The sequence below is a fragment of the Momordica charantia genome (assembly GCF_013281855.1).
Source record: "Momordica charantia cultivar OHB3-1 chromosome 1 unlocalized genomic scaffold, Mcharantia_2.0 BLBB01000001.1, whole genome shotgun sequence".
Taxonomy (NCBI): Eukaryota; Viridiplantae; Streptophyta; class Magnoliopsida; order Cucurbitales; family Cucurbitaceae; genus Momordica; species Momordica charantia.
Window position 1 is genome coordinate 8,849,860 of NW_028275157.1, and position 26,916 is coordinate 8,876,775.

General features: G+C 38.8%; 3 protein-coding genes across 5 annotated transcripts in view; all 3 read left to right on the forward strand.

Moving 5' to 3' along the window:
* Positions 1-4,062, forward strand: part of LOC111023013 (RIBOSOMAL RNA PROCESSING 5) — a 47,636-nt gene extending 43,574 nt beyond the window's left edge. For both annotated transcript variants that reach the window (XM_022300351.2, XM_022300352.2), the window contains exons 34-41: positions 125-223; positions 839-1,224; positions 1,300-1,476; positions 1,912-2,008; positions 2,159-2,314; positions 2,882-3,112; positions 3,196-3,279; positions 3,640-4,062. In XM_022300351.2, coding sequence (XP_022156043.1) covers positions 125-223; positions 839-1,224; positions 1,300-1,476; positions 1,912-2,008; positions 2,159-2,314; positions 2,882-3,112; positions 3,196-3,279; positions 3,640-3,747 — 1,338 coding nt within the window. In that variant the 3' untranslated portion in view covers positions 3,748-4,062. The remainder of the gene's footprint in view (positions 1-124; positions 224-838; positions 1,225-1,299; positions 1,477-1,911; positions 2,009-2,158; positions 2,315-2,881; positions 3,113-3,195; positions 3,280-3,639) is intronic.
* Positions 4,063-7,729: 3,667 nt separating this feature from the next.
* Positions 7,730-10,247, forward strand: LOC111023005 (dihydroneopterin aldolase 2). 2 transcript variants are annotated; one of them, XM_022300340.2, is made up of 3 exons: positions 7,730-7,948; positions 8,840-9,091; positions 9,944-10,247. In XM_022300340.2, the coding sequence occupies exons 2-3, from the start codon at positions 8,847-8,849 to the stop codon at positions 10,146-10,148; spliced, it is 450 nt and encodes a 149-aa protein (XP_022156032.1). In that variant the 5' UTR covers positions 7,730-7,948; positions 8,840-8,846; the 3' UTR covers positions 10,149-10,247. The 2 variants fall into 2 exon arrangements, with proteins under 2 accessions (XP_022156032.1, XP_087979231.1); XM_088123105.1 differs by lacking the exon at positions 7,730-7,948 and adding an exon at positions 8,009-8,716.
* Positions 10,248-16,334: 6,087 nt separating this feature from the next.
* On the forward strand, positions 16,335-17,326 carry LOC111023017 (uncharacterized). The gene is made up of 2 exons (XM_022300357.1): positions 16,335-16,500; positions 16,917-17,326. The coding sequence occupies exons 1-2, from the start codon at positions 16,335-16,337 to the stop codon at positions 17,324-17,326; spliced, it is 576 nt and encodes a 191-aa protein (XP_022156049.1).
* The last annotated feature ends 9,590 nt before the right edge of the window (positions 17,327-26,916 follow it).

Consider the following 26,916-nt stretch of genomic DNA (forward strand, 5'->3'; position numbering starts at 1 on the left):
TTATTGGATTGTATCTTGAACTTTGAACAAATTTGCATGTATAATAATGAATTATTAACTGGGTATTTTCTTTTCAACACAATTCACATTCACTTCATTTGACCTGATTATTTGCATTTTATAGGTTGGGCTGTGTCATGCGTCAGAAGTTTCAGACGATCGTATTGATAATCTAGAATTTAGATACCATGCTGGGGACAAAGTGAAAGCAAAAGTACTAAAGGTACATATTGACCCTGACCGTAAAGGAACTGCCTTCATCTTCTTTTATGAATATACAAGTGAAAGTATGTTTCCTGTTCTAGTATAGCACCAATGGATTTTTTTTTTCTGATGAGAAACAATATTTCATTGATGGTATGAAATATACAAAAGGCCAAATAGGCATCTTGTTTTTGGAACCATCTCCTCACTGCATTTGGATGGAAGACAGCCCTCCACAAGAAGTCATCAACCTTTCTTGATCAAGTTTTGGCGAGACACTCTTCCAAGAAGGAAAGAGCAACTCTATGGGTACAGTTTGTTCGGGCATTTCTTTGGAACTTATGGTTGGAGAGGAACATTAGGGTCATTAATGACAAAGCCCTTCCTTTTGACATCTTTTTATACTTGGAAGCAACAGATTTGGTCTAATTATTGATTTCCATTAATATTACGCAAATGTTTAACCTATGATTCAATGCATTATGGGCTTTTTTAATTATTCATTCTCAGATTACGCAAATATTGTCTTTGTCTTAGATAAAGTTTTATCCAGCTCTTCTGAAAACTGAATTTTCCATTATCCACATCTTGTGTTTTGTAATATTTATTGTTGTCCTCAAACCTTTATTTCAAGGTGGATGAGAAAAGACATAGAATTGCTCTGGGAATGAAGAGTTCATACATAGGAGAAAGCAGTGAAATTTATACGCATGTGGAACAAGAGCATGACGATGTCACTGATGACGATGATCTTATTGGTGATATTAGACTGCCAATGCATCTAGATAGCAGTTCAACCATGTTCCAGAATATGGATATTGAATTGGACAGTGTTGAGCCTGAACAGCCACTTAGTCTAGCAGAATCAAGGGCTTTTGTTCCTCCACTTGAGGTCAATCTTGATGATGTAGATGAAACTGATATGGATGGTTTACGGTGCGAAAATAAAGAGTTGGTGAGTGTTGCAGACTCTCCAAGGGAAAAGGACAGACGAGAGAAGAAAAAAGCTAAAGAAGAAAGGTAATACATCTCTTTCATAATTGTAGAACATTTTTCTTTATCCTTGTTGGTCTTTCATGTTTCGAATTCCTGCAGGGAAAAAGAGGTGAGGGCTGCTGAGGAAAGATTATTGCAGAATAATGTGCCAACTACTGCTGATGAATTTGAAAAATTGGTCAGAAGCTCTCCTAACAGCAGTTTTGTTTGGATAAAGTATATGGCATTCATGCTATCTATGGCTGATGTGGAGAAAGCCCGTGCAATAGCTGAGAGGTAATACTGAAACCAATATATTTTTTGAGTTTAAATTCTGCAAAATGAAGCAAGTAGCCAAAATTTGTTTGATTTGTATTATATAATCATTATGCACAAATAAAATCTTTCTCCTTGTTCCCTGGGTGGGGATAGCGCATTGGTAAAATCTTGGGGTTTTGTGGTACCACCTACCTTGAGGTCTCAAGTTACAAGTCCTGTGTTGGTCACAATGTTGCTCAGCCTAGGCAACGAGCTCTGGTTATAGAGGATCATTAGCGTAAACCACACATCATGGATTATGGGAAATGAAAAAAAAAATACATTTCTCTTTAAATTCATGCAACATTATTATTATTTTTATGTGTCTTATGTAATAGATGATAAATGTTCTTGTGGTCACTATCGTCATCGAGATTATTGATACTATTAATTTTTGTTATTCTATCTGTGAAGGGCTTTGAGGACAATCAATATTCGGGAAGAGAATGAGAAGCTTAATGTCTGGTTGGCTTACTTTAATCTGGAAAACGAATATGGAAATCCTCCAGGGGTAATAGAAATAGATAGCTACTTCTTCATTCCACTTAGAACCCAAGTTTTTGCTGGCATTGCTCTTTCACAAATAACAACCCAAGTTTTTGCTGGCATGCTCTTTCACAAATAACTGAATCTTCGGTATTTTATTTGATTTTTTCTACAGGATGCTGTAACCAAAATTTTTCAACGAGCGTTGCAGTGTAATGATCCTAAGAAGGTTCATTTAGCGTTGCTGGGAATGTATGAGAGGACAGAGCAACATAAGTTGTCAGAGGAGCTCCTGGACAAGATGATCAAGAGGTTCAAACATTCTTGCAAGGTAATTAACTATTTTTTACCATAATTATCTTCGTATAGTTAGGGTGCTTAGTTGATATGTTGTGTCGTTTCTTTTTTCTTTCCTTTGTTTTGAGAAACAAATCGATTAGTTTCTATTCATATTTTTCTTGTTGATTCTTTTCGGTCGAGATGTATGGATCCATGGGACTAATGATGCCTGAGTTTAGCATACCTTTTCAAACTTAAAAGGACTTCTTTTAGAAAGTATTTCTCCTTGAACACTTTTAATAAAAGTGTTTTTAATTAGAACACTTGAGTGTTTGGCTACTTTCTTTTAGGTGCTTTTATTTACAAATTTGTTTGGTTCACATTAACTCAAAATTGTTTTTTTTCCTTGACTGCATACTTTAAAATCACTTTTGAGAATCATCTATCAAGTTCTTAAAAAAAAGTGTTTTTAAATCAATGGTATTTTAATCGTGCTTTTTGTTTGTCACCAAACATTGCATATTAAAAAAGAAACTTATAATCGTACAAAATCATTTAGGATGCCATGTCAAACACACTAATCAAACTATCAAAGTTCTCTAATTGTCTTTTTACCCAGGTTTGGCTAAGGCGAATCCAGAGTTTGTTAAAGAACGGACAAGATGAAGTTCAATCAATCGTAAACCGTGCACTACTAAGCCTTCCACGACGTAAGCACATTAAATTTATCTCACAAACAGCTATTCTTGAATTCAAATGTGGGGTGGCAGATCGAGGTCGGTCAATGTTTGAAGGAATTCTTCGAGAGTACCCAAAGAGAACGGACTTGTGGAGCATCTATCTTGATCAAGTAAACTATTTTTACTGAATAAGTTCTTAATCTCTTAAAGTGGAAGGGCAAATTCTTATAGTATTTATCTGCCAATTTTCCAGGAAATTCGGATTGGTGATGCTGATATGATACGTGCTCTGTTTGAGAGGGCAACTAGTTTATCTCTTGCTACCAAGAAGATGAAGGTGTGTATAGTTGTCTATGCCCTCCCTGGGCCTGTCTGTGCCATATTAATGTCTTTGAATTTATCGAGAATAACCATTTTGGTCTCTATACTTTCAAAATCTTAAGTTTAGTCCCGAAACATTCAAAAGCTAACCAAGTTGGTCCTATTATTAATTTGCTATTAGCCCATCTCTGTGGCTGCAATACATGCCATTAGCATATTAATACAAAATTTTCAAGTCAACAAAATATAGACAAGGATTAGAAGGTCTCTTTTTCTTAAAAACTAAAATAGAATAAATCTAAAAGTTCTATTAGGGACCAATGAGATTTAAACCATATTTGGCTTTTGGCTAAGCTTCAATCTTGTGTGTTTGCAGTTCTTATTCAAAAAATATCTGGAATATGAAAAGTCTGTTGGTGATGAAGGACGGATCGAATCGGTGAAGCAAAAGGCACTGCAATACGTCGAGAGTGCACTAGCCTGATGAATTTCAACCAGCTGCACTTCATTTGCCATGGCAGGTTAATTGCAAAAGCAGACACCATCCTAGAACTCGAAGATCTAACTAGCGTCGTTTGACTAAGAACTCGACAGCGCCCCCACATTTTTGTTAGTTGTGAAGTGGAGGGGTTTGTATGAGTATTTTCCTTCTGAAGTTCTCAGTTATGGTAATCAGACAAAGTAAGATTGTATTCTCCCTATCCCAATTTTGTATCATATTAAGTTTCTCTTACAATTACAACAAGAACAACTACATTTTTTTGCTGGTTTCAGTGAAAATTTGTCTCATATTTTTTTATTCTAAAGTGGTATGATATAAACCTGAGAACCATATAACAATTGGGGATTGCAAAAAAACCAACCTCATACTTTTCTTTTTTCGAAATTGTTAGCTTAATTTGGAATGTTGCTTCCACAGCTGTCCATAGACATTCTTCATGAGCCTGTTATAGGAAAATATCCATGGCTATGTCAACTTAGATTTTGATTTTGATTTTGATTTTGATTGAAAGGATGCATGTAGAAAGGCAAAATAGTAGTATGCTTGATATTTTGAGTAAAAGAAAATCAGAAAATAATTATATGAGCGTAAGATGGAGTGATGTAAATAAATTAAGATGGAGTGATGTAAATAAATTAAAAGAAATGGAAGATGTATTTTTCTCCTATAAAATATGGTAAATTTGGAACCTTATATATTTTAATTTCAAATCTTTTTAAATCCAACCTATTTGAAATGGAAAACTTTTGAACAAAAGATGTGATTTCAAATAACACAACGACGGCCTTTGGTTTTTATATGCCTCTATACTTGGAGTCATTATTTGATAGAGTTGCGTTCCATGTGACTTAACCTAATATTTCAAGGATATTCCTTTAGGTCCCCAGCCAACTAAACTATCACGACTTCATTTCTTAAATAAATTATACATCTTATTATTTGCATTCATATTCATATTGGTGATTAACTGACAATATTTTTCATTTTTAGTGGATACTTATATGAGATATAGAAGATATTGGTTGATCTTAAATATCGATCTCAAACCTTCCTATTTATAGATATATCGGGGGATATATTGACATCAGGTGGATATTTTCATTCTTGCATGGAGGTCGATTTACTTGTAATGGTACAATATCATAGGTAAAAGAGGAGTCTAGGAGAAAGGACATTTTTTTCGTTCAACAATTACAGGGTGCAAGATCAGACCAAAACTTTTGAAACGATAGAATGTCCCTCATCCATTGAGTTATTGGCTTTTTTTTTTTTTTTTTTTTGATAATTTAATTTGTTGGTAGAACATTATTTAACTTCCAACCTAATTTTCCTTAAAATAAGGTCATTACATCCATCCATTCATCATACTCTTTCAATTTATTAAAGTTAATATATCAATCTATTTATCAAAATATTAGTTTGGTCCTTGTACTCTTAGCTTTAGTTCATTTTGGTCCCCTCTACTTTCAAAATGTTCGTTTTAATTTGTGTACTTTCAACTTTGGTTCATTTTAGTTTTTATACTTTGAAAAGGTTCATTTTGATCCATATACTTTTAAAAAGTTATCATTTAGTCTCTCTTTGCAAGGTTTTACACATAAGAAACTCTTTAGTATAAAGTAATGTTTACCTTTCAAGAAATATATTTAATTGTAGCATTGTAATGAAATTGTGATAGAAAAATTGAGATTAAGAACAAAATTAAAGGGACCAAAATGAACATTGTGAAAGTACTAAAATGAACCAAAGTTAAAAGTACAGAAATCAAAACGAACATTTTGAAAATACATGGACCAAAATGAACTAAACCAGCACTTTCTTGAGAGGATGTCTCTCTTTTTGTGCCAACTGATATGTCTAACGCAAATTTTATCAACTTTGGCTTAATAATATATTTCTAACATACAATTTAATTAATAACTTTAATTTATTTTATAAATATTATAGTTTAGATACGTAAAAAACAATAAAACGTTACTATTCTAAATATTTAAAATTAGAAGTTTAGACTAAATTAATAATATTTATTTAACATATTATCATATCTTCTTTTAATTAATTATCAAGTAATAAAGATAAATCTTAAAATAAGAGGTTAAATTTCCATTATATATCCTATTGTTCTAGCTTATCTTCAATTTGAAATTTATGGCCAAAACGAACATAGCTCAGCACTAATTGACATATATCTCAAACTAAGAGGTTGATGTTCGATCACCACACCCATATATTGTACTAAAAGATTTTATTAAATCTCTCAACATGTATATATTGTTTTCTTTTTCTTTTTTAATAGCGCATGTATACATTGTTATTAGGACGAGATTACACCATTTTCTATTTGACATGTTTTTTAGATATAGTAGAGAAGATGATGAGTTAAACGTTTCTTTTAAAGTATTTGTAAAGGCTAAATTGCCTAAGTTTTATTTATCAAGTAGAAATTTTTTCGAATAAAAAAGAACGGGTTGTATTAAAAATGGGTGAATCACGTTAGGTTAACATTTGATAATTTTAGAGATAGATTTAACATAGCGGTATTAAAACCAAGGTTAAGTAGATTAACCTAACTTGGGGAAAGTAACCTACGGTTAATTATCAACAAAATTATCTCATTGGTCCAAAGGGACTAGAGTTAATTAGGAGTGAATGAGTTCCAATCCATAATGGCCATCTACCTTAAGAATTAGTAATTGTTATGTGTTTCTTGACACTAAATTGTAGGGTCAGACGGTTGTCCCGTGAAATTAGTCGAGGTGCACATAAGTTAATCCGGACACTCACGCGTATAAAAAAATAAACGTTATCATCAAAATCATAATTGTTTGTATATTTTTTTTATTTTATTTGTGTTTTAAATTGAAATATTATTTATGAGAATCAAATCAAATCCCACCCTTACATCATCAACCCAATCCCTTGGCCTCATCTTTCTTTATTGGGTAATTATAAAAAATGACTAAAAATTTTGTTGCTCTTAGAAAATTGACCCACATCAAAAATAAGTTTAAAATCTCTAGTGACGTCATTTTATCTATAATTTTACAATTTTGCCCTCATTCATTAAATACAACATTTAACTTCCAATGAATCTTTTACATTGAAAACCCAAACGTTTCTTATATTCTTTTCAAATCTAGATGCATATCATAAGATGACAATTCTTTAATAAATTTTGTTCAAGATTCATGCAATATCGGTTGAAATCGAATGAATCTAATTTTGTTCAAGATCTATGCAATATCGATTGAAATCAAATGAATCTTGGACCTTTAAGCAATTTCAACCGATATTGCATGAATCTTGACTAAATGTTCACCAAGAATGAGTGTCAGGTAAAAGACAAAGTAAAAAAAATTGGTTGGAATCAAATTTTTTTTTTACTACTAAAAGCAGATTTGAATTTGATCCGGTGCCAATTACTACTGAATTAAACTGATGACTTACTTTTAGTAATTTTTTATTTAGAGAAATTGCAGTGGGTAGCAAAAATCTTTTATGTATTTCAAAATATGTCACATGTTTTCTAAAGTTTTCAAATATAGCATAAATTTTCACTCATATCAGTAGTGTATCAGATACTCCTCATATCAATAGCATATCAGACACTCAGTGTATATCATCTATATATTGTAGTATATTACATACATATATTATATATATTACAAATGTATATCAGTTGTCATTTTAAAATTGGACTTTCATTTTTTTAAGTACTATATATACATTTTCTTTTTTGAGAAATTTAAATAATATATTTAAAAAAGCTACATGGGGTTACTATTTTACTAATTTTACTAAATATTTTTGCCATATTTCAATCGTCCGTTACGGTATTTCAATCGTCCATTACGGTTTTTCGAGTAGAACCATCAAGGTCCAATTTGTCCCTAAACTATTTCTGAAGGGTATTTTCGTAATTGCACCTTCACCGATAGCCCTTCTTTCTCTATCACTCACTCTCTTTGTTCAGCCTCATAACGATCTTCCTACCTTCGAGAACGGCGAGCGCGGCTGTGCGGTGACAAATCCACGGCGGCTCCGACCCGGCGACCTTTCCCCCTCCCTTCGAGAACGGCGGCGCACTCCCTGTTGACGGATACAGGCTACTCTCTCCGGTGACGCGACGGCGAGGCCTACAAGCGGCGGCGCAACCCGAGATTTGTCTCTGTTGTTTGAGGAGGTTGTTTGGTTTATGTTATTTGCTTGTATTCGTTTGTATCCTTGTGTTCCTTTCTGCAGCTCTTGATATTAGTCCTTTGTTCTAATATGAATTAGTTGGATGTGTTTGATATTAATTTTGAATGGAAGAGTGCATGCTGATATTGTTTAGGGCTTGTATGTTTACTGTAATTATGAGAATATGTTCTCATAGCATGCTGGAATGTTGTGGGTTAATTAATGCTAGTTTTGGTTACTTGTTGTGAGCATGATAGTAGAAAGTACGGCAGAATGTTGTGTCATGAGATCTAGAAAAGTTGTGGAAAGTTATGTGCATGTTTGATGCAAAGGGGCAGGGACTTTGTGAAACTCGAATGCCTAATTGCTGCAGTGCTGTATATGGAACTAGAATGCCCAAATAGTAGCTTGAGCGTGGGGTGTGAGAAGATTACTGACGTTTTTTTCTGGAATATAAGCTGAACTTTCATCGAGAAAAATGAAAGAATACAAAGGGGCATACAAAAAACTAGTCCAACAAAAGGAAACAAATTAATGGAGCAGGTTCAAATCAAGCAAGATCAAGCCTAAAGAGTAATTTCAATAAACCTTTGACACCGAGGCTGAAAGGGAGACATGAACCAAACTAGGTCCCACACCTCCTCATCCCTCTATCCCTCTAAAAATCTTGTTGTTTCTTTTAAACCACAAACCCCATAAATTTTCTTTCCTTTACTCTGTAGAAATTTTTCTTTGCGATTTTTGAGAATTTGTGAATTGGAAACTTTAATGGGTGGGAAATTTTCTTTGCTTTTCTCTGTAGAACTTGTTCTTTGTTCTCATTTCAGTTACTATTGCTCTATCTTGCTTGGTTGAATCCTTATTCATTTTTCCCCATTTTCTGGCTTTGTTTCAGTGGTTGCATGGCTGATAATAAAGTTGACATTATTAGTACCTCAGCAGAAACAAGATCAGACAATTTTAAGATTAAAAAAGGGGATAGACTCATATTAAGGGGTCTGAAGTTTAAAGGTTATCATGGGGTGCATCTTAGAGAAAAGGAAATGGGACAAATGTTTTTGGTGGATTTGGATGCTTGGTTGGATCTCCGGGCAGCTGGAAAATCTGATGACTTGACTGATACTGTAAGCTACACTGCTATTTATCGGTGAGTACTTTACTTTATTTAAGCCTCTTCTGTTATGATTTCTAATGTGTATTATCATATGTCTGTTAAGTTGGGCATTAATCTGAAGTGGAGATTGAATAAGTTCTGAAAGAATGTTGTTTAGGAAGCAGAAAGCAAGCTATCTATATTTGCATTCTATACAATGCGTGAAAACGTAGTATATTACGGCCCGTTTGGTAACATTCCTGTTTCTTGTTTCCGTTTTTTCATTTTTAATAAAGAAAAAATGAATTGCATATCCTAACATCTATGAAATCCAGTACGATAAAAAAAATATTTTTATTTATGTTTTGGAACAAATTGGAAATGGGAACAGGAAGGAAGAAACATGTTTCGGTTGTTTTCAGAATTTCTATACAATTTTGAGAATGTTTCCAAAAAAGGAGAAACAAGAAACATAGTTAGTTGCAAAATGCTTAGATTTCTTTAGAAAATTGGAAACGAGAAACAAGAAATGGGAATGTTACCAAACGGACCCTTTAAGTGCCCATTCCAACACTTGCAACATGCTCTTAGTCATACTGAATATGTAAAATGTGTGGCCTCGGTATCATCAAATATGTAATGAAGTTTTGACTACAATAGGATTATGTCAAGTAAATTTGTCCAGAGCTAATTTTAACATTTACCAAGGATGAAGGACTGAATTGAAAAATGTTAGAAACATGAAGGGCTAAATTGAAACTGTTTAAATAACCGGGACTAAATTGAAAAAATACTGGAAATTAAATATATTTAGCCTAATTTTGAAAAGTAATAGAAAATGAACTTAAACAAATAGCATGTTATTATGTGTTGTGTTTCTGAGAGGTTTTTTGTTTTGAACAACAGCATAGCAAAGGAAGTTATGACTGGACCATCACACGATCTTCTGGAATCAGTTGCTGAGGAAATTTCTTCGAAAATAATGATCGAGTATGGTCGAATAACAGCGGTTCGGGTGAAAGTTGCGAAGCCTGATCTTGATCTTGGTGGACCAATTGACTACTTAGGTGTTGAGATTTTCAGAAGTAGAGATAAAGATGTACCGATCTGATTCGCTTGTTAATTATTCAAACATGAACTCTACTTATCTATGTTTAAGAAGACATAAACTTGTATGGAAATGAAATAAAGTTCTTGTTAATTCATTATATTTGATGATCGTTTGAGTTTTAGCCGTAACAATTGGATCATAGTAGGTGAAAAAACACATTTGGTCACTACTTTAATCAAAGTAAGGATTTTATTCCTGTATATTCATATCGATAACAATTTAGTCTCTGAATTTTAACATGTTATAATTTAGTCTTTGTAGTTAGAATTTCTAACAATTTAGTCCTTCTTACAAAAATTCTCATCAATTCTCATCAAAATTAAGTGTCAATTTTTAATCATATTACGATTTAATTTTTTTAATTTCTTTCAATCTACATATATACCAAATTTAATTAAAATTTATTCAATGGGGATTAAATTAATAGGGACTACATTGTTGCGAAACTTTAAACTTCGACTAAATTGTTATATGCTAAATTTGAGTAACTAATGACTAAATTAATTTATCATGCAAGGATTTGGTGGGTTATTAGGAAAAATGAACTCATTTAAAGAGTTGACTTGTCCCTCAAAATGAGATGTTGGAAGGGTTTTAGGGGAAAATTAGCATTTTTGACCCCTCAAGTATTTTTGTTAGAGTTTTGACCTCTTTTTAAATTTTAAGTATTTCTAGCCCCTTTTACTTTTGTAAGTGTGATTATGAAAATACCCTCAGCACTTAAAATAACTTGTGAAAGATCTGTGTAAATTACTAATTTGATTGAGCTAGTTTTTATTTAGTTTCTATATTCTAAAGTTATTCATTTTATTATTTTTAACTTTTTAGATTTATTACCTGGGCATTATCGGCGATGAATCGAATCACAGCCTAGGCATTGATGGGTGATATCAATTACTAGAATTGAAAAGAACAGTTGAATTGACATCCGTGCAAAATATAGAGATTAACCTTAAAACATTGAGGTCGGCAGTTGGAACGCAACCTAAGGAGCCGAACTGACCTTTGGTGATGTCCGTAATGGTGTCTCTTCCGAACTTGACAACATGCCGCATTTTTAGGGTGTGTTAGAGTTCCTGTCGGGCCTAGTTTCTATAAATAGAAACTCTTGTCTTAAATGCAAGGTACGCAAACCTAGATATACTCGACAAGTTAGATCAGATTGGAACTAAGTTCTTGTTGGAGTGCTAACCTTGTTTTGCAGGTTCTTCAAGTGTTCTGGGAGGTCGTTTGGCAGCTCAAGGAAGATCCTTCCGATCACTCCGACCTATCTTTCTTCCGAGCTTGCCGAATTCGAGCTCAAACATTTAGTGCCGTCTATGGGGACGACATATTTGAAAGTTAGTCTCGCTTCTGCAATTTGAGCTAATGGCCCAAACCCGCTCCCAGCAGTCACGTTCTCAGCTCTCGCCGATCCGCTCTCCAAGGGGGGATGCCACCACTCTCAATGCCCATCCTTGTTGCACGTATTCTCAGGTGGCGGGAACTCCGGTCGCCGGGCGTCAGCCCCTGGCAGGTGTCGTCAAAGAGAGTGGAGGTCAGCCTGTCACATCGGATCCCATAGTAGCTCGGGACTTCAACCTCGCCTCAGAGTAGTTTCCACTGCTCCAACTCCAGAGGAACGGGCTGCCACCGCGTGTTCCTTGTCTCCGTAGCTGGGGGAACACGGGTGCGTGTTCCGAGGCAAATACTGATGTAGGTGTGGATCCCGTCGTAGTAGTAAATGTAATTGCCGAGCTGACAGAGGTCAAGGCGCTGTTAGAAGCAGTTGAGAGGGGAAGCAAAGTGTCAGATTCCTCCGCCTCCAGGGGTCCTACCAGGGAAAAGGGGCCGATGCACCCTACCAGAAGGACAGAGTATCAGTTCCAGCATGACAGGGAGACTCGAGCTTGAGCGTTCTCACGAAGGCTTCAACGCTCGGGGTTGTGTGGTACCCCGGGGAGACAGACATGAGGCCACCCTCAGCAAGACAACGAAAGGGAAAGCCAACGCCCAAAAGTTTTGCTGCCTCGGACCCATCAGGCGTCGCTCAACAACTACAGCGCCCGCCAGGGCCGAGGCGATGGCCATCGAGACGTCGGTGGATGGTACCAGAGGTTAAGGAGTACCAGGCCAACTCGCCAAGAGAAACAAGCCTGAAAGTAGATGATCGACAGAGGTCCAACTAGGGCGATCACTCGTTCTAATCCGAGGTGGACCTTCTCCGAGATCAGTTTCAGAAGGAGATAGGAGACCTCAAGCGGCAGTGCAATCCCTTGGATCCACACCGAGCGGTCGAGTAGGAAGAGCCGCCTTTCTCCCAAGCGATCCTGGACGCGCCCATCCCACTGAGGTTCAAAGCCCCAATCATGAGCTCGTATGATGGGTCTGGGGATCCAGTCTCGTATGTAGAGATGTTCGAAGGAAAGATGGATTTTTTGGCCGCGAGCGACGTCATAAAATGCCGAGCATTTCAGATAGCACTGGCAGCCTCGGTGAGACTATGGTACCGACAGCTGAAGTCGAGGTCAATCGACAGTTATCAGTAGTTGAGGAGGTTATTAGTCAACCAGTTTTCAGCCAGGCAATTATTGAAGTTACCGCCTTCTCACCTCGGAACAGTGAAGCAACTGGACAATGAGTCCCTTACGGAGTACATTGCTCGGTTCATGGATGAGCATGTCAAGGTGGTGAGCTGCACCGACGACATCGCCATGATGTACTTCACGACAGGGTTGAATGACAGAAACTTGACAATCGAGTCCGGAAGCCGCCCACCGGCCTCTTTAAACGAAATGTTTGCCCGAGCTCGTCAGTATATTGATGGCCTGGATCTGTGGAAGGCCAATGAAGCCAAGCGAAGCAGCAGCGGTAGAGATCGAGAACACAAGTCTCCACCCTCCAAGAAGTGGCGGTGATGATCGAAGTTCATCTCGGCGAGCCAATGACGACAAGAATAGATGCCGGCATGATGAAAGGGTCCCTTCGGATCGTCGCGGGCCAAAGTTCGACAAGTTTACTCCGTTGAATGCCTCGATCGCTGAGATCTACGCTGCAGTCGAAGACACCGACTTGGAGGCACTGTTTCGCAGCCCTGGAAAAGCTCTGCCGACCTTCGGGAAAGCGAGACAAACGACTCTACTATCGATTCCATAAGGATCATGGCCACGATACCTCTCGCTTCCATCTAAATGAGCAAGTCAGGATTTGATCCGGAGGGGTTATTTGAAGAAATATGTCGGCAGCAGAGAACGAGCTGAGCCAGAGGGATCAACTCGAGAAGAGAAGCGAGAAAGGTCGCAGCCGTCCAGAAGCAAAGAAGATCGCCCTGCAGTTATAAATACCATTCACGGAGGTCCGAGCGGGGGGCAGTCAGGGCAGAAGAGAAAACCTCTAGCCCGGGAAACAGCGCATGAGGTATGTACCTTGTACCCCAAGGAGCCCGTGATGCCGATCTTATTTGACGAGCAGGACGGTGAAGGGGTGCATATGCCCCATAACGACGCTTTGGTAATCGCCCCCCCTGATAGATCATGTGAAGGTCAGAAGAGTTCTTGTTGATGGTGGGGTGTCGGCCAATATATTGTCCTTCATTACCTACACGACTCTGGGATGGGAGAGAAGGCACTTGAAGCACAGCCCAATGCCATTGGTTGGCTTTGCAGGGGAGTCAGTTAGTGCGGAAGGATGCATCTCGCTCCCTGTGACCATTAACGAAGGAGAGCATCAAGTAACCAAAGTGACTGAGTTCGTCATAATAGATCGAACCTCGGCATACAACGCCATTCTTGGCCGACCTCTTATTCACGACCTTAAGGCGGTCCCCTCTACTTATCATCAGGTTTTGAAGTATCCTACTCCGACTGAAATTGCAACGATCTGAGGCGAGCAAAGAACCTTGAGAGAATGCTATACTGTTGCCATGAAAGGGACCGCCACTTGTGCAGCCGTCATGGAATTTGAAACAACCACACCACCACATGACGGCGAGGCAAAGCTCAACCGCGGCACATCAGCAGAGGAGCTAGAACTTGTCCCCTTGCCGGGGCCGGATAAGCAGGTCAGCATCGGCAGCAGGCTGGGGGCGAGGTGAAGGAAGAGCTCATCGGGTTTTTGAAGGCGAATTCCGATGTGTTCGCGTTGTCCCATGACGACATGTCGGGTATCGACCCAAACATAATGTTGCATAGGCTTAATGTAGATCCTAATTGTAGGCCTGTAAGGCAAAAACATCGGCCTGTCGACGCCGAGCGAAGTAATGTAATTTGTAAGGAGGTGGAACAACTATTACAAGCTAATTTCATAAGAGAAGTTTATTACCCCACGTGGCTTTCCAATGTTGTTTTAGTTAAAAAGTCTAACGGCAAGTGACACGTCTGTATCGACTTTACGAGCCTTAATAAGGCTTGTCCGAAAGATAGTTTTCCCCTCTCTCGGATAGATCAGCTCGTCGACGCGACCGCAGGGCACGAGCTACTCTCTTTCATGGACGCCTGCTCCGGATACAACCAGATCCGGATGCATGCACCCGACCAAGAGCATACTTCGTTTGTCACCGACCAAGGGCTGTATTGTTATAATGTCATGCCCTTTGGTCTGAAGAACGTCGGAACAACCTACTAGCGAATGGTCAACAGATGTTCGCCAAGCAGATCAGACGCAACATGGAGGTATATGTGGACGACATGTTGGTAAAGAGCAAGCAGACAAGCTCGCATTTGGCCGACCTAGCAGAGGCCTTCGACGTACTCTGAAAGTATTAGATGAAGCTCAACCCGAGCAAGTGCGCTTTTGGGGTTTCGTCGGGAAAATTCCTCGGATTCATGGTCCACGAATGTGGAATTGAATCCAATCTGGACAAGATAAGGGTAGTCCTCGAGATGGAAGCGCCGAGGAATGTCAAGCAACTTCAGAGGTTGAATGGCCGTCTGGCAGCTCTGAATCGCTTTGTGTCTCACTCCACCGACAAGTGCCATCCTTTCTTCCAAACATTATGGAAAAAGGGTCGGTTTGAATGGACAGACGATTGTGAAGCGACACTTCAGCAGCTAAAGCAGTACCTCAGCACGACCCCGTTGTTGTCCAAGCCATTACTTGGCAACGTTCTCTACTTATACTTGGCTGTGTTGGAAAACGTGGTGAGCTCGGTCCTTATAAGGGAAGCAGAAGGGGTGACAGAACCCTGTTTACTAGACAAGTAAGTCGATGACCGAGGCCAAGACTCGTTACCCTTGTGTTGAGAAGGTAGCCCTAGCATTGGTGACGTCGGCGTGTCATCTACGACCGTACTTCTAGGCTCATAAAATAGTCGTTTTGACAAACTTCACTCTAAGGCAGATTTTCTACAAGTCCGAAACGTCAGGTCGGCTAATGAAATGGGCCCTGGTGCTTAGTGAGTATGACATCGCCTTCGAGCCCAGAACAACATTGAAAGGTTAGGCCACTGCAAACTTTGTTGCCGAGTTGACTCCGGCCAGACGGAGGGCCGACGTCCGCGACCAATGGACACTTTACGTAGATGACTCATCCAACGAGAAGGGCTGTGGGGCAGGCATGCTGCTCCTCAGCCCTGGTGACCTTCGATTCGAGTATGCACTCTGGTTTAACTTCAGAGCTTTGAATAATGAAGCCGAGTACGAGGCGTTAATAGCCAGGCTAAGGGTTGCAAGGGGTATGGGCGTGAAGCGTCTTTTGATCCTCAACGATTCGCAACTGATCGTCAATCAGGTGACCGAGGAGTACCAAGCGAAGGATGCTCGCATGGAAAGGAATCTGGCCAAAGCTCGGGAGTTGCTTGCCCAATTCGAAGATTATGTGATTCGACAAGTGCCGAGGTCAGAAAACTCTAATGCCGACGCACTGGCGCGCTTAGCCTCGACCTATGAAACCGACCTATCAAGAATAGTGCCAGTAGAAGTAGTCAGTAAGTCGTCCATCGACCAACCGGAAATAATGGAGGTCCAGTCAGCTCAGCCCACCTGGATGGATCCGATCAGAAGTTTTTTGACCAGTGGTTTGACTCCGACAGATCTGGGTCAAGCCAGGAAGCTCTGACGTCAAGCGGCTCACTACGTAATACAAGAGGGCAAGCTCTATAAGAGGGGATACTCTCTACCGTTGTTGCGGTGCCTCGACCCAGAGGAGGCGAGGTACGTTATTCACGAGGTTCACGAAAGAGTCTGCGGAAACCACGGTGGAGCTCGGTCTATGGCTGCAAAGATCGTCCGAGAAGGCTACTATTGGCCGACGATTGACCGCGACACCAAGGTGTTCGCAAAGGCGTGTGACAATTGCCAACGCTTCGCGAACGTCCTGCAGCAAGCCCTGGAGATGCTGACGCCGATCTCAAGTCCTTGGCTTTTCGCTCAGTGGGGTCTAGATCTGTCGGTCCATTACCAAAGGCGAAGGGACAGCTGAAATATGTCGTGGTGGTAGTAGACTATTTCACCAAGTGGGTAGAGGCCAAACCCCTGGCGTCCATTACCGAGGAGAAGGTCGTTAGTTTTGTGTGGAAGAGCATAGTATGTCAGTTCGGTATACCGTACACCCTCATTACCGACAACGGCAAACAGTTCGATAGTGCCCAGTTTAATCAGTTCTGTCAACAGCTCAGCATACGTCACTTCAGCTCGTCTCCAACTCATCCAAAGTTAAACGGGCAAGTTGAAGCTGTTAACAAGATTATCAAATGCGCCTTAAAGACCAAACTTGAATCCCTAAAGGGTCGGTGGGTAGAAGAGCTACCAGAAGTACTGTGGTCCTACCGAACTACGCTGCGTTGATCTACAGGCGAGACGCCGTACGGCCTAGCTTTCGGGTCAGAAGCTATCATTCCCGTCGAGATCGGCATGCCAACACTTCGAGTTGAAAATTTTGACGGACAGACCAACAGTGAAGCTTTCCTCCTGAATCTTGACCTGCTCGAGGAGAAACGGTCTTACTCCCAACTCAAGCTAGCAGAATACCAGAATCGTATGGCTCGGTACTACAATACCAGGGAAAGAGTCCGAACGTTCAAGCCTGGAGACCTCAACCTCAAGAAAGTGATGCAGCATGTCGAAGCCCTCGAGCCGAATTGGGAAGGCCCCTACAGAGTCTTGAAAGTAGTTCGCCCCAGAGCTTATCTACTGTCCGACCTCAATGGGAGACAACTCCCCCACCCATGGAACGCTGAACCTTTACGAGTCTATTATCAGTAAGGCGAAAGAAAATTTGTATAATCTGACGTGTAAAATTCCATTTGTTAATGAAAATCGATCTCTAATGACTTGTACAAAATTTGACTATATTCGTTAGTGTCGTCTACTACTACCAAGCTACGTCAAATGGGGGCCAATGAAGATTACGTGGTATGATCTATGCTAGACCATAACGAGAAAGATCGTAGCATTTTTCGAACCTTGGAAGCACTAGTCAGCTCGTAAGAACCTGGTCATCCACATTAATTTTAGCGCACCGCCGAGCTGAGTTACCTCGGTTCATAAGTCGTTGGGCAAGGAAGAGATAATGCAGACTTGAGAAAGTCAAAGGAAAAAAAAACTAAAATTGAAATTTCTGAAATCGAAATTTAATTGAAATTTTCTAAGTATAAAGACTTCGGAGAGAGCAACCCAGGTCTGAGCAAAGTTTAATTTCATTAGATTAAAATTTGATGTGAGCCCCTCGGCTCGGTACAACATTCATTTTTTCTTAAAAAAGAGAAGTGAGAGGAAAACAACGGAAAGCAGGAAAGAGAAAGCTACTCATCAAGAGGGTCGTTGGGCTTGCCGGCTCCTACGTCGGAAAGGTCGTCGGGCTTGCTAGCTCCCGTGTTAACGTCAGTTGTCTTGGCTCCCTTGCCAGCCTTGGCCGGACAGTCGACCCAGACAGCTTCGTACTCCTGCTCGACAGCTGCGATGGCATCTTCCGAGCAAGCCACCTCCAGCCTCTCGACGGCATAATAGAAGCCCTTGTCCACCTGGTCGTGAGCAAGACCGTCGAACTCGCGGAATTCCTTCGCCTTCTTCTCCACGAAAGCCCAACTCGCCAGGTTCTGCTGAGCTCATCTCCACCCTCTCTCTGCAGTCTCAGCTCAACCCCTGGCGTTCTGAAGATCGACATGAGCCTGAGCAATTAGGGCTCGAGACCCGTCGATCTTAGCCTCCTTCTCAGCTCAAACTCGTTCCACCTCCGCCTCGAGCTCGACTACCCGCTGGTCGTATGAGGCCTGCGTCTCCTCTTCCTTAAGGTCCCGACCCTCGAGCTCAGAACTTACCATAGAGGCAACATGCAAGCATAGTAGTGCAGCTGTAAAGGGCCGATGTTAGAGTAGGGGAGCAAAAGAAAGAAAAGGCAAAAAGAAGGGCAGACAGAGCTACCTTTGCAGCAAGAGCCATTGTCTTCCTCAGCGCCTCCGCAGGGTTCGCCGACGTTTGGATAGCTCGCTCCACCTGGCGAGAGTTTGAAGACTTCACCTTCATCGTGACATCTTGGATGCTCGGCGGGGAGAAGGCGAGCTTGAACGAGAATCAGAACCCGTCACCAAATTGCTGATCTAGTAGGGACCCCTCTTTCGAGTCAACTACCATGGGGGGTGGTGGAGATTTGGAAGTGACTTCTTCGGATCGGAGTGTCTCCCTCGCTTGCTTCTTCTGCAAAAGAGAAGCTACCGACCCCTTACCTCCGACAACGGTCTGCAGAGATTGAGCTTGGAGAGCCTGAACCTTAGCTAGGTTAGCAAGGCCAGGGGTAGGGGCGTCAGCACTACTCGTACGCTGACGAGCCTGGGGTGCCGCAGGTTGAGCAGCCGACGTAGACGCACGCTGCCGTTTTCCACTACCTAGAGCGAGGAACTTGGAAGCCATTCCTATAAGAGGAATCAAGGTTAGTGAGGTCATTTAGGATATGAACCAACATACCGAGCAGAGGTTACCTTCTAAAGTTTTGCGCTTGTTTGACCCACGTTGTCGAGGTTTGGGGAGCCTCTTGAACTCGTCCGGCTGGTCGTGAAGGCTGAGACCGCAAGAGAAGAGGTGGGATTTTGAAACAAGAGCCTCACCCCACAAAGAGTACTTAAGGTTTCGACCTTGAGCTCGTTTGACGATCTTCCACGATTTGTTGTTTATCCTCAAAACGGGAGATGGCAGAGTTGCACCACAAAACATTGTCAGGAAAAAGGAAAGAAAGAAAGAAGACCCAAAAGGACCTAGCTCTTGTTTAAGACAGTCACCTACGTCTCCGAAATCTACTAGAACGTGGCTGATCGGCTCACCCCCTTCGTTTCTCACGAGCCAATCACCAGAGATGAGGAACCAACACTCATTCCAGTTTTTATTAGAAGAGGGATTCCTAATGAGCTGACCTACATTCCTCCGAGCTGAGAGGTAATACCTACCTTCCCCCTTGTTGGCGGCTTTAACTGTGTGGGTGGCTAGAAGCTGATTTTTCATCAACCTATCCTCGTCCTCGTCCTGGATGGTCCACCACAACACATAAGCTCAGAGCACGGTAGACCATCCGTTGGGAGAGAGCTGAGCTGGGGCGAGGTTGATCGCACTAAGGAACCTCTGGATTATGAACAGATGAAGTGGAAGCCTAACCCCCTACTAAACATTTGGGGGTAAAAACTAATGAAGCCCGGAAGGGGGTCCTCGAGGTATTCGTCGACGTTGGGCACCCTGAGCTCTATAAAATCAGGGATAAGGTAGGTCTTACAGAGCTCGGCTAGCCTACCTACCGAGCAGGTTGAGGGAGGAAGCTCAACTACCGGGCCAGCAGTGGGGTTTCCTGAGGTGGAAGCTAGGTTAGGGTTCCCTGAGGTGGAAGCTACGTTAGGGTTTACCGAGCTATGATCTACGTGAGGATTTCTCGAAGTAGAAGCTAAGTTTTGGTCTCTTAAGACACTATCTGAGCTTGAAGAGCTAGTCGACCCAGACGATGAGTCACTCGACAAACTACTCATGGTTAGAACTAAGGAAGAGGTCTAAAAAACTACCTAATGGAAGAGGGAGAAAGTACCTGACTTGGGCAACGGTCGAGGTACTCAAAAAGCTTCGAAGTGAAAAGTGAAATGAGAAAAAACTCTGCTTTTTATAAAGCAGCCCAGAGGCACGAGGATCGTTCAATCGAGAGAGAATCAACGGACAAGATTTGTCCACGATGGGCGATCCACGCGGTGCTTAAGTTCTCAAGATAGAAATTAGGGCCGACGAAATTCATGACGTCACGTATGAACACGTAGGTTCAACTCATCCTCGCTGGAGTACTTCGTCAAGCCGACCTCTGCCCCGCCGAAGTGGGGGCCAATGTTGGATATGGATTTTGACCTGACACGTGTCAGAATTGAAAAGAACAGTTGAATTGGCATCCGTACAAAATATAGAGATTAACCTTAAAACACTGAGGTCGGCAGCTGGAGCGCGACCTAAGGAGCTGAGCTGACGTTTGGTGATGTTCGTAACGGTGTCTCTTCCGATCCCGACAACACGTTGCATTTTTAGGGTGTGTAAAAGTTTCTGTCGGGCCTAATTTCTATAAATAGAAACTTCTGTCTTAAATGCAGGTACGCAAACCTAGACATACTGGGCAAGTTAGATCGGATTGGAACTAACTTGCTCGTCGGAGTGCTAATCTTGTTTTGCAGGTTCCTCAAGTGTTCTAGGAGGTCGTTTGGCAGCTTAGAGAAGATTCTTCCGATCATCCGACCTATCTTTCTTCCGAGCTTGGCGAATCCGAGCTCAAACAACTGGGTTAAAGTTTCCAAATCCTTCAAGGACAATGTAGAAATCGTAGCCATGGAGATGAACTCTCGATCCGTATTTTAAAATGTAGCCTTTAGTTCTGGGGATCGGTTGAAAAAGAGACTGAGTGACCTGCAATCGAATTTCACCGGTTGGGTTGGCTGGAAAATCCTGGCTAAAATGCTTTCAGTTTGGCTTTTTACAAGCTTCGTGGGATTGACCAATGAAAAATTTTATGTCATCCTGAAATTGTATAATCTCGGATCAAGATTATGCTTGAAATTGTGCAATTTTAACCAGGATTGCATAATCTTAGGTTGAGATTATGTTTGGAACTATGCAATTTCAATCGGGATTGCATAATCTCGACTGGGATTATGCATGGGATTATACAATTTCAAGATATCACGAATTTCTTGGTTATCATCAATGAAAGACCAAGAGGGAAGATTTTGATCGAGAGATGTCTTAGACAAGGCGACCCCTTGTCTCCCTTCATTTTCACCATAGTGGGAGATGCTTTAAGTCGATTGATTCATTTCTGCTATGAGAGGAAATGATTCACAATTGGCCAAAACGCTATAGAGATCACTCATCTTCAGTATGCAGACGACATTTTGATTTTTAGCCCTTACTCTTCTCAGATGATGGAAAATTGGTGGGGTTTGATTCACTTTTTCTTACTTATGTCGGAACTTTCATTGAATGTTGCTAAAACAGCAGTGATAGAGATAAATTGCAGCACTTATGAGGTAAATTTCTGGGCCTCTACTTTTGGCTGCAAGGTAGAATTTTTTCCCTTCTCTTATCTTAGCTTCCCCTTGGTGGTAATCATAGAACTCCTAGTTTTTGGGAGCTCGTAGTGGACAAAATGCATAAGACAATTCAAAAGTGGAGATCCTTGATTCTTTTAAAAGGTGGGCGGTTAACGTTGGCTCAGGTAGTCTTGAATAGTATTTCCATATATTATTTTTCAATCCTCAAAGCTCCTAAATCAGTGACCTCCTCGATGGAGAAGCTCACGAGAGAATTCATTTGGAATGGGGGAAAACACATGCCTATTGAAAACCAAGTGAAGTAGTCGTGCGACGTGGGCTGTTTTGCCTCACAAACAAGAGGGTCTCAATGTAGGATTTCTCTTGTCAAGGAATAAAGCACTTCTTATGAAATGGTTATGGCGCTTCGCCAACAAAAATTCAAGCTTTTAGAGAAAGGTGATAGCTTCCATCTATAGGGAGGGATTCTTTTGGATGGTTGCCGAAGTCAACAAATGGCTCTTCCATAGGCCGACCTTGGGTAGACATACAAAACACTAACCGCACTTTCACTGAGCTAACCTTCTTCAAAGTTTCCACAGAAAATTCGATGAGGTTTCGGGAGGATAGGTGGATCGATTCGTCCCCCCTTTCTTCATCTTTCCATGACCTTTATGCACTCTCCTACAAGAAGAATCATTCAGTGACAGATTGTTGGAATTCTGAGGCTTCAACTTGGGACATTGGTTTGAGAAGGAGCCTTTTTGATTGGGAGATTGATAGATAGGCTGCTTCTGTCAACAAGCTGAAAGGAGTGATGCTTGGTCAGGGTAGGTACTGTTTATGGTGCAAGGCAAAAAGCAAGGGGGCTTTTACAACGAAATAAGCTTTTCTAGCTCTTACATCTCCTTTCCCTAAATTGAGCACGACAATAGCTTCATTTATCTGGAATTTCACGGTACCAAAAAAGGTGAAATTCTTCCTATGGACTTTGTTTTATAGAGGCAATACGACCGAGAGGATCCAACGTAAGCTTCCTTATTGGGCTCTTTCTCCTTCGGTTTGTATACTTTGCTTAAAGAATGAAGAAATGGTAGATCACATTTTTCTCCATTGTCCTTTTGCCTCACAGGCTTGGAACTACTTCGCTTCCCTCATGAATTTTCTTAAGGTCCCCCTAAAAAGATTGATGACTTTATCATAGAAGGTTTTGGAGGTTAAGTGTTCAAGGGGAAAGCTTTGGTCCTTTGGAATTGTGGTACAAGGGCTCTCATTTAGCTCCTATGGAAAGAGAGGAATAGTATACTTTTTTAGGACAAATCCGTCCACATAGATTCTTTTTGTGTGAATATCAAGCATACAGCTTCTTGGTGGCATCAATCCACAAGAAGGTTTTTTGTAACTACGTCTTTTTTTGATGTTACAAGGTTGAAAAGCCACGATTGTATAGCTCTTAAGGGAGGGTTCTCTCTGCCCTTTGCCTCTAGGTTGTTTTTTTGCCCTTTAGGACTCTTTTGATATGAATCTATTTTTCTCACTTTCCTATCAAAAAAGAAAAAAGACATAAAATTAAAAAAAAAAAAAAAAGAAAGAAAAAAACGTGGAGGGATCACCAGGGGCGAATCTACTAAGGGTCGAGGAGGGGTTTGAGCCCCCGGAACATGTCTCACTTCCCATGCGCAGGTTTCATCCCTCGGAATATGTGATCTTTTTGTGATTTTTTTTTCCATTTATTACGTGATTCTTCTTTATTCAATGCATTAGGTGATTTTTCTGGTTAAAAGAATGAAAAAAATATGGATGAATTTTTCCTAAGAATCTTGGGGTGAGGTATTGCTTACTTTTCTTTTCAATTTATACATTGTGATTATATATATATGTAATATTTTTTCTATAAATTCTTGTAATATTTTCTTTTCTTCTCTTTAAATCATTATTTTCAAAATTCGATTATTTTTTAATGTAACTTTTTAATTTTAATTTTGTACCATCTAAAGAAATCGACAAATTAGAGATTAATTGTCAGTTCAGATGTCCCGATTCGAGTCTCTCTAAATATAATGCACATCCTCTTTGTTTAAGTTTATTACTTTTATTACAAATATACAAAAAAATATCTTTTAAAAAAACAAATATATAAAAAGAAAAATCTTTATATAAATATATGTCAATCTGGTTTATGTTAATTTAAAAAAACAAAACTAACTATATACACATATATTATATATTCATTTGACAAACAATAAATATATATAAAAAAACTTATATAAATATGTCAGTTTTCAAAAGAGGAAAAAATATATATAAGTTGGTGGGATTTTAAATTTTAATTTTGTAAAAATAAGATTATTATTCAACATTTTTAAAACGTGCACACAGCAACAATTTTTTATTTTAAACTTAACAGGATTTTTTTTTCCAATGTGTACATATATATATTTATCGTCTCTTTGATCTAATTGTTGCTAGCCATTTCAATTTATTTTTTCAATTTACAAATTGCGGTAACATTTTTTTATATAAATTATTGCACCAATATCTTTTTTCCCTTCTATATTAAATTATCAAGTTTTCGAAATTCAACCATTATTCTTTTATATAATTTTTAATTTAAATTTTACAGTCCGACAATTTAGAGATTAATTACTTAAATCACATCCTATCAAACCCCGGAATATAAGTTCTGGATCCACCACTGGGAATCACAATGGAATCCATACGGTTTTCTTGGGATTGCATAATTTTTCTTCGTTTGAAAGCATAACCCAAAAGTCAGGATTGCATAATTTCATCTGGTCCCTTCTTTGTTTGAAGGGAGATGCACAATTTCATCATGCTCCATTGAAGAAGTTAAAAGAGGAGGTGACCTTTTTTTTTTTAACCCGAGGGTATCTTAGTCTTTACACAAGTACCAAAAACTACACAGGGTTAAAAACAACACGTGGAGGAAGTATAAATACACTTGTTTTAGAAAGGGGTTAAACAATTTTTATATTTTCTTCTTTTGAGGGGCGTTTGTTTTGTGGGAATCTGAGATTCTGTTGGACGGACATTTGGATTACCACCGTGAATCTTCAGATGTTCGGATATCCTAGGATGCTCGAGGCATCTTGAGTTTTAGATGCCCTTTCGAAACACAATTTTCCAAGATTCCCGTGTCGAGGACATTCACTTTTTACATTTTTGCCCTTCATTTTTTTCTCCATATATTTTCTTTCATCAAATTTTTTTTAATTTTTCCTCAAAATATTATTTATTTTAAATTTTTAAATTTATAATTAGAATAAATTAATGTATTAAGGGTCTAATAAACAACTTTATGCTATTAAGTGTATTTGTACATTAGATTTACATGTAAAATAAATGTTAATTAAATTATATAATATCTCCATTTATTTTTTAATATTATGAAGCAATTACATTATTAATAATATTTATTATCATAAATATATAATTTTAAAGCAACATTTTTCTACGACCAACATACTTGTGATATTTTTCCTCTTTAAAAAATATAATGTGATCATAAGATAAATAAATTTCACTCAATAGCATAAATTATATGATTATCTTTCTGGAAAACTATTAAAGTTGATAATGAAATATATATTAAGTTAATATGAATTAATTTGTTCTACAAAATAACATATAAAAAATTAAATTAATTTAAATAAATCTATTATATTAAATGAATTTATAAATTATATAAATATTGACAAGGACATTTTTAGAACACTCTATAAATTTATCCTACGAAACAAACGTGACTATGCAAATATTCTCAGATATTCTTATAAATTTTCTTACAAAACAAATGTGATTCTCTGAAGATGTCAGACATCTAAAATTTCGGGCATGTGAAATTCCAGGCATCTATAGATGCCGGACATCTACATTCTCAAAAAACAAACGGCCCCCAAGGGACAATTTGTTTCATGGGAATCTGAGATCCCCATAGAACGGACATCCAGATTTCCGTGTTTGTTTGATAGGAATGTTGGATGTTCTTAGATGCCCAAGCATCCTAAGATTATATGGGAAGCATCTGAACAATTTTAGATGCCTCATGTAACATGAGTTTTTAAGATTTCCGTGTTGAGGATATCTTCTTTTGACAAATCTGTCCCTCCTCATTTTTGTTCTATAATATTGTTTTCAACAATAATATTTATTTCTCATTTATTTTAAAAATAGATATATGCACTAATTCATTGATAAATGTCTAAATACAATTTTATTTATATGCTACATTTAGATATAAAATAAATATTAGTCAATGGTATAATATTTTAATTTATTTTTAATTCCAATCTAACGTGCAATTTTTCATTTATTTTACTCTTCCAATAGTCACCAAATATAACATAAAATTAAAATTAAAATATAATATTAAATTAATAAAAGTAAATGTTTCATATGAATTCAAATAATATTAAATTTAATATTTAAATAACATGATGCTCGATAAAGCATTTCTGGAACATTACATAAATTTACAATATTCCCACGAATAAATCTTGCAAAACAAAAGTGGCAATCAAAATATTCCAATATATTCTTATAAATTTTCCTACAAAACAACGTAGCTATCTAAAATTTCGGACATCTAAAATACGGGGCACATGTATCTTCACAATTGATTACACGAATCTTCCTCAAAGAATGGTGGAACCTGCAAGACAATGGGTGAGCAGTCGGATGCTTAATATTTTTTTGTCTATGAATTATTTTAACTATATCTTATAAAATCAATTAAAATGAGTGATGAAATTGTAAAATGATGATTTAAATTTTCTTTTAAAATTATTTTAGAAATATATGATTAAGCCACACATAGGATACATTTTTCAATTTGATTAAAATATTTTATTTTATTATTTGAACTTTCAACTTTGTTCCAGTTGGTCTCTAAACTTTCAAAATTCTATATTTTTATCTATGAATTTTTCAAAAATATTAATTTGAATTTTAATAAAAATAATGAAATAAAAGAAAATCATAACTTATCCATATTCGTGGTAAATTTGACAATTTAGAAGACAATAAATAATATACAGATTAAAAAATGATTCTCAAAACTATCTCATATATACTATTTCCATCGGTGAGACTTTGATTTCGATTTGCCTCCACGAAAAAAGTAGAAGTTCTCGATAAGGAGGCTCCTTAATTTGATATGAATGTGTTCAGAGAAAGGGATCTCGCTCACATTAGAGCGATATTGTAAAGGCCCAGCATAAAGAAAAGTTGGCTCAAAAAGATAAGATAAAATTTATATAATTGAAGTGAAAATTTACGTCAAGGACATTATTGAAA

Coding starts and splice junctions, on each gene's coding strand:
- LOC111023005 (XM_022300340.2), top strand. CDS start 8,847: ATGGCTGATAATAAAGTTGACATTATTAGTACCTCAGCAGAAACAAGA. Junction 9,092..9,943: donor AGCTACACTGCTATTTATCG/GTGAGTACTTTA, acceptor TTTGAACAACAG/CATAGCAAAGGAAGTTATGA.
- LOC111023017 (XM_022300357.1), top strand. CDS start 16,335: ATGGCTGCAAAGATCGTCCGAGAAGGCTACTATTGGCCGACGATTGAC. Junction 16,501..16,916: donor TTGGCTTTTCGCTCAGTGGG/GTCTAGATCTGT, acceptor GTTGATCTACAG/GCGAGACGCCGTACGGCCTA.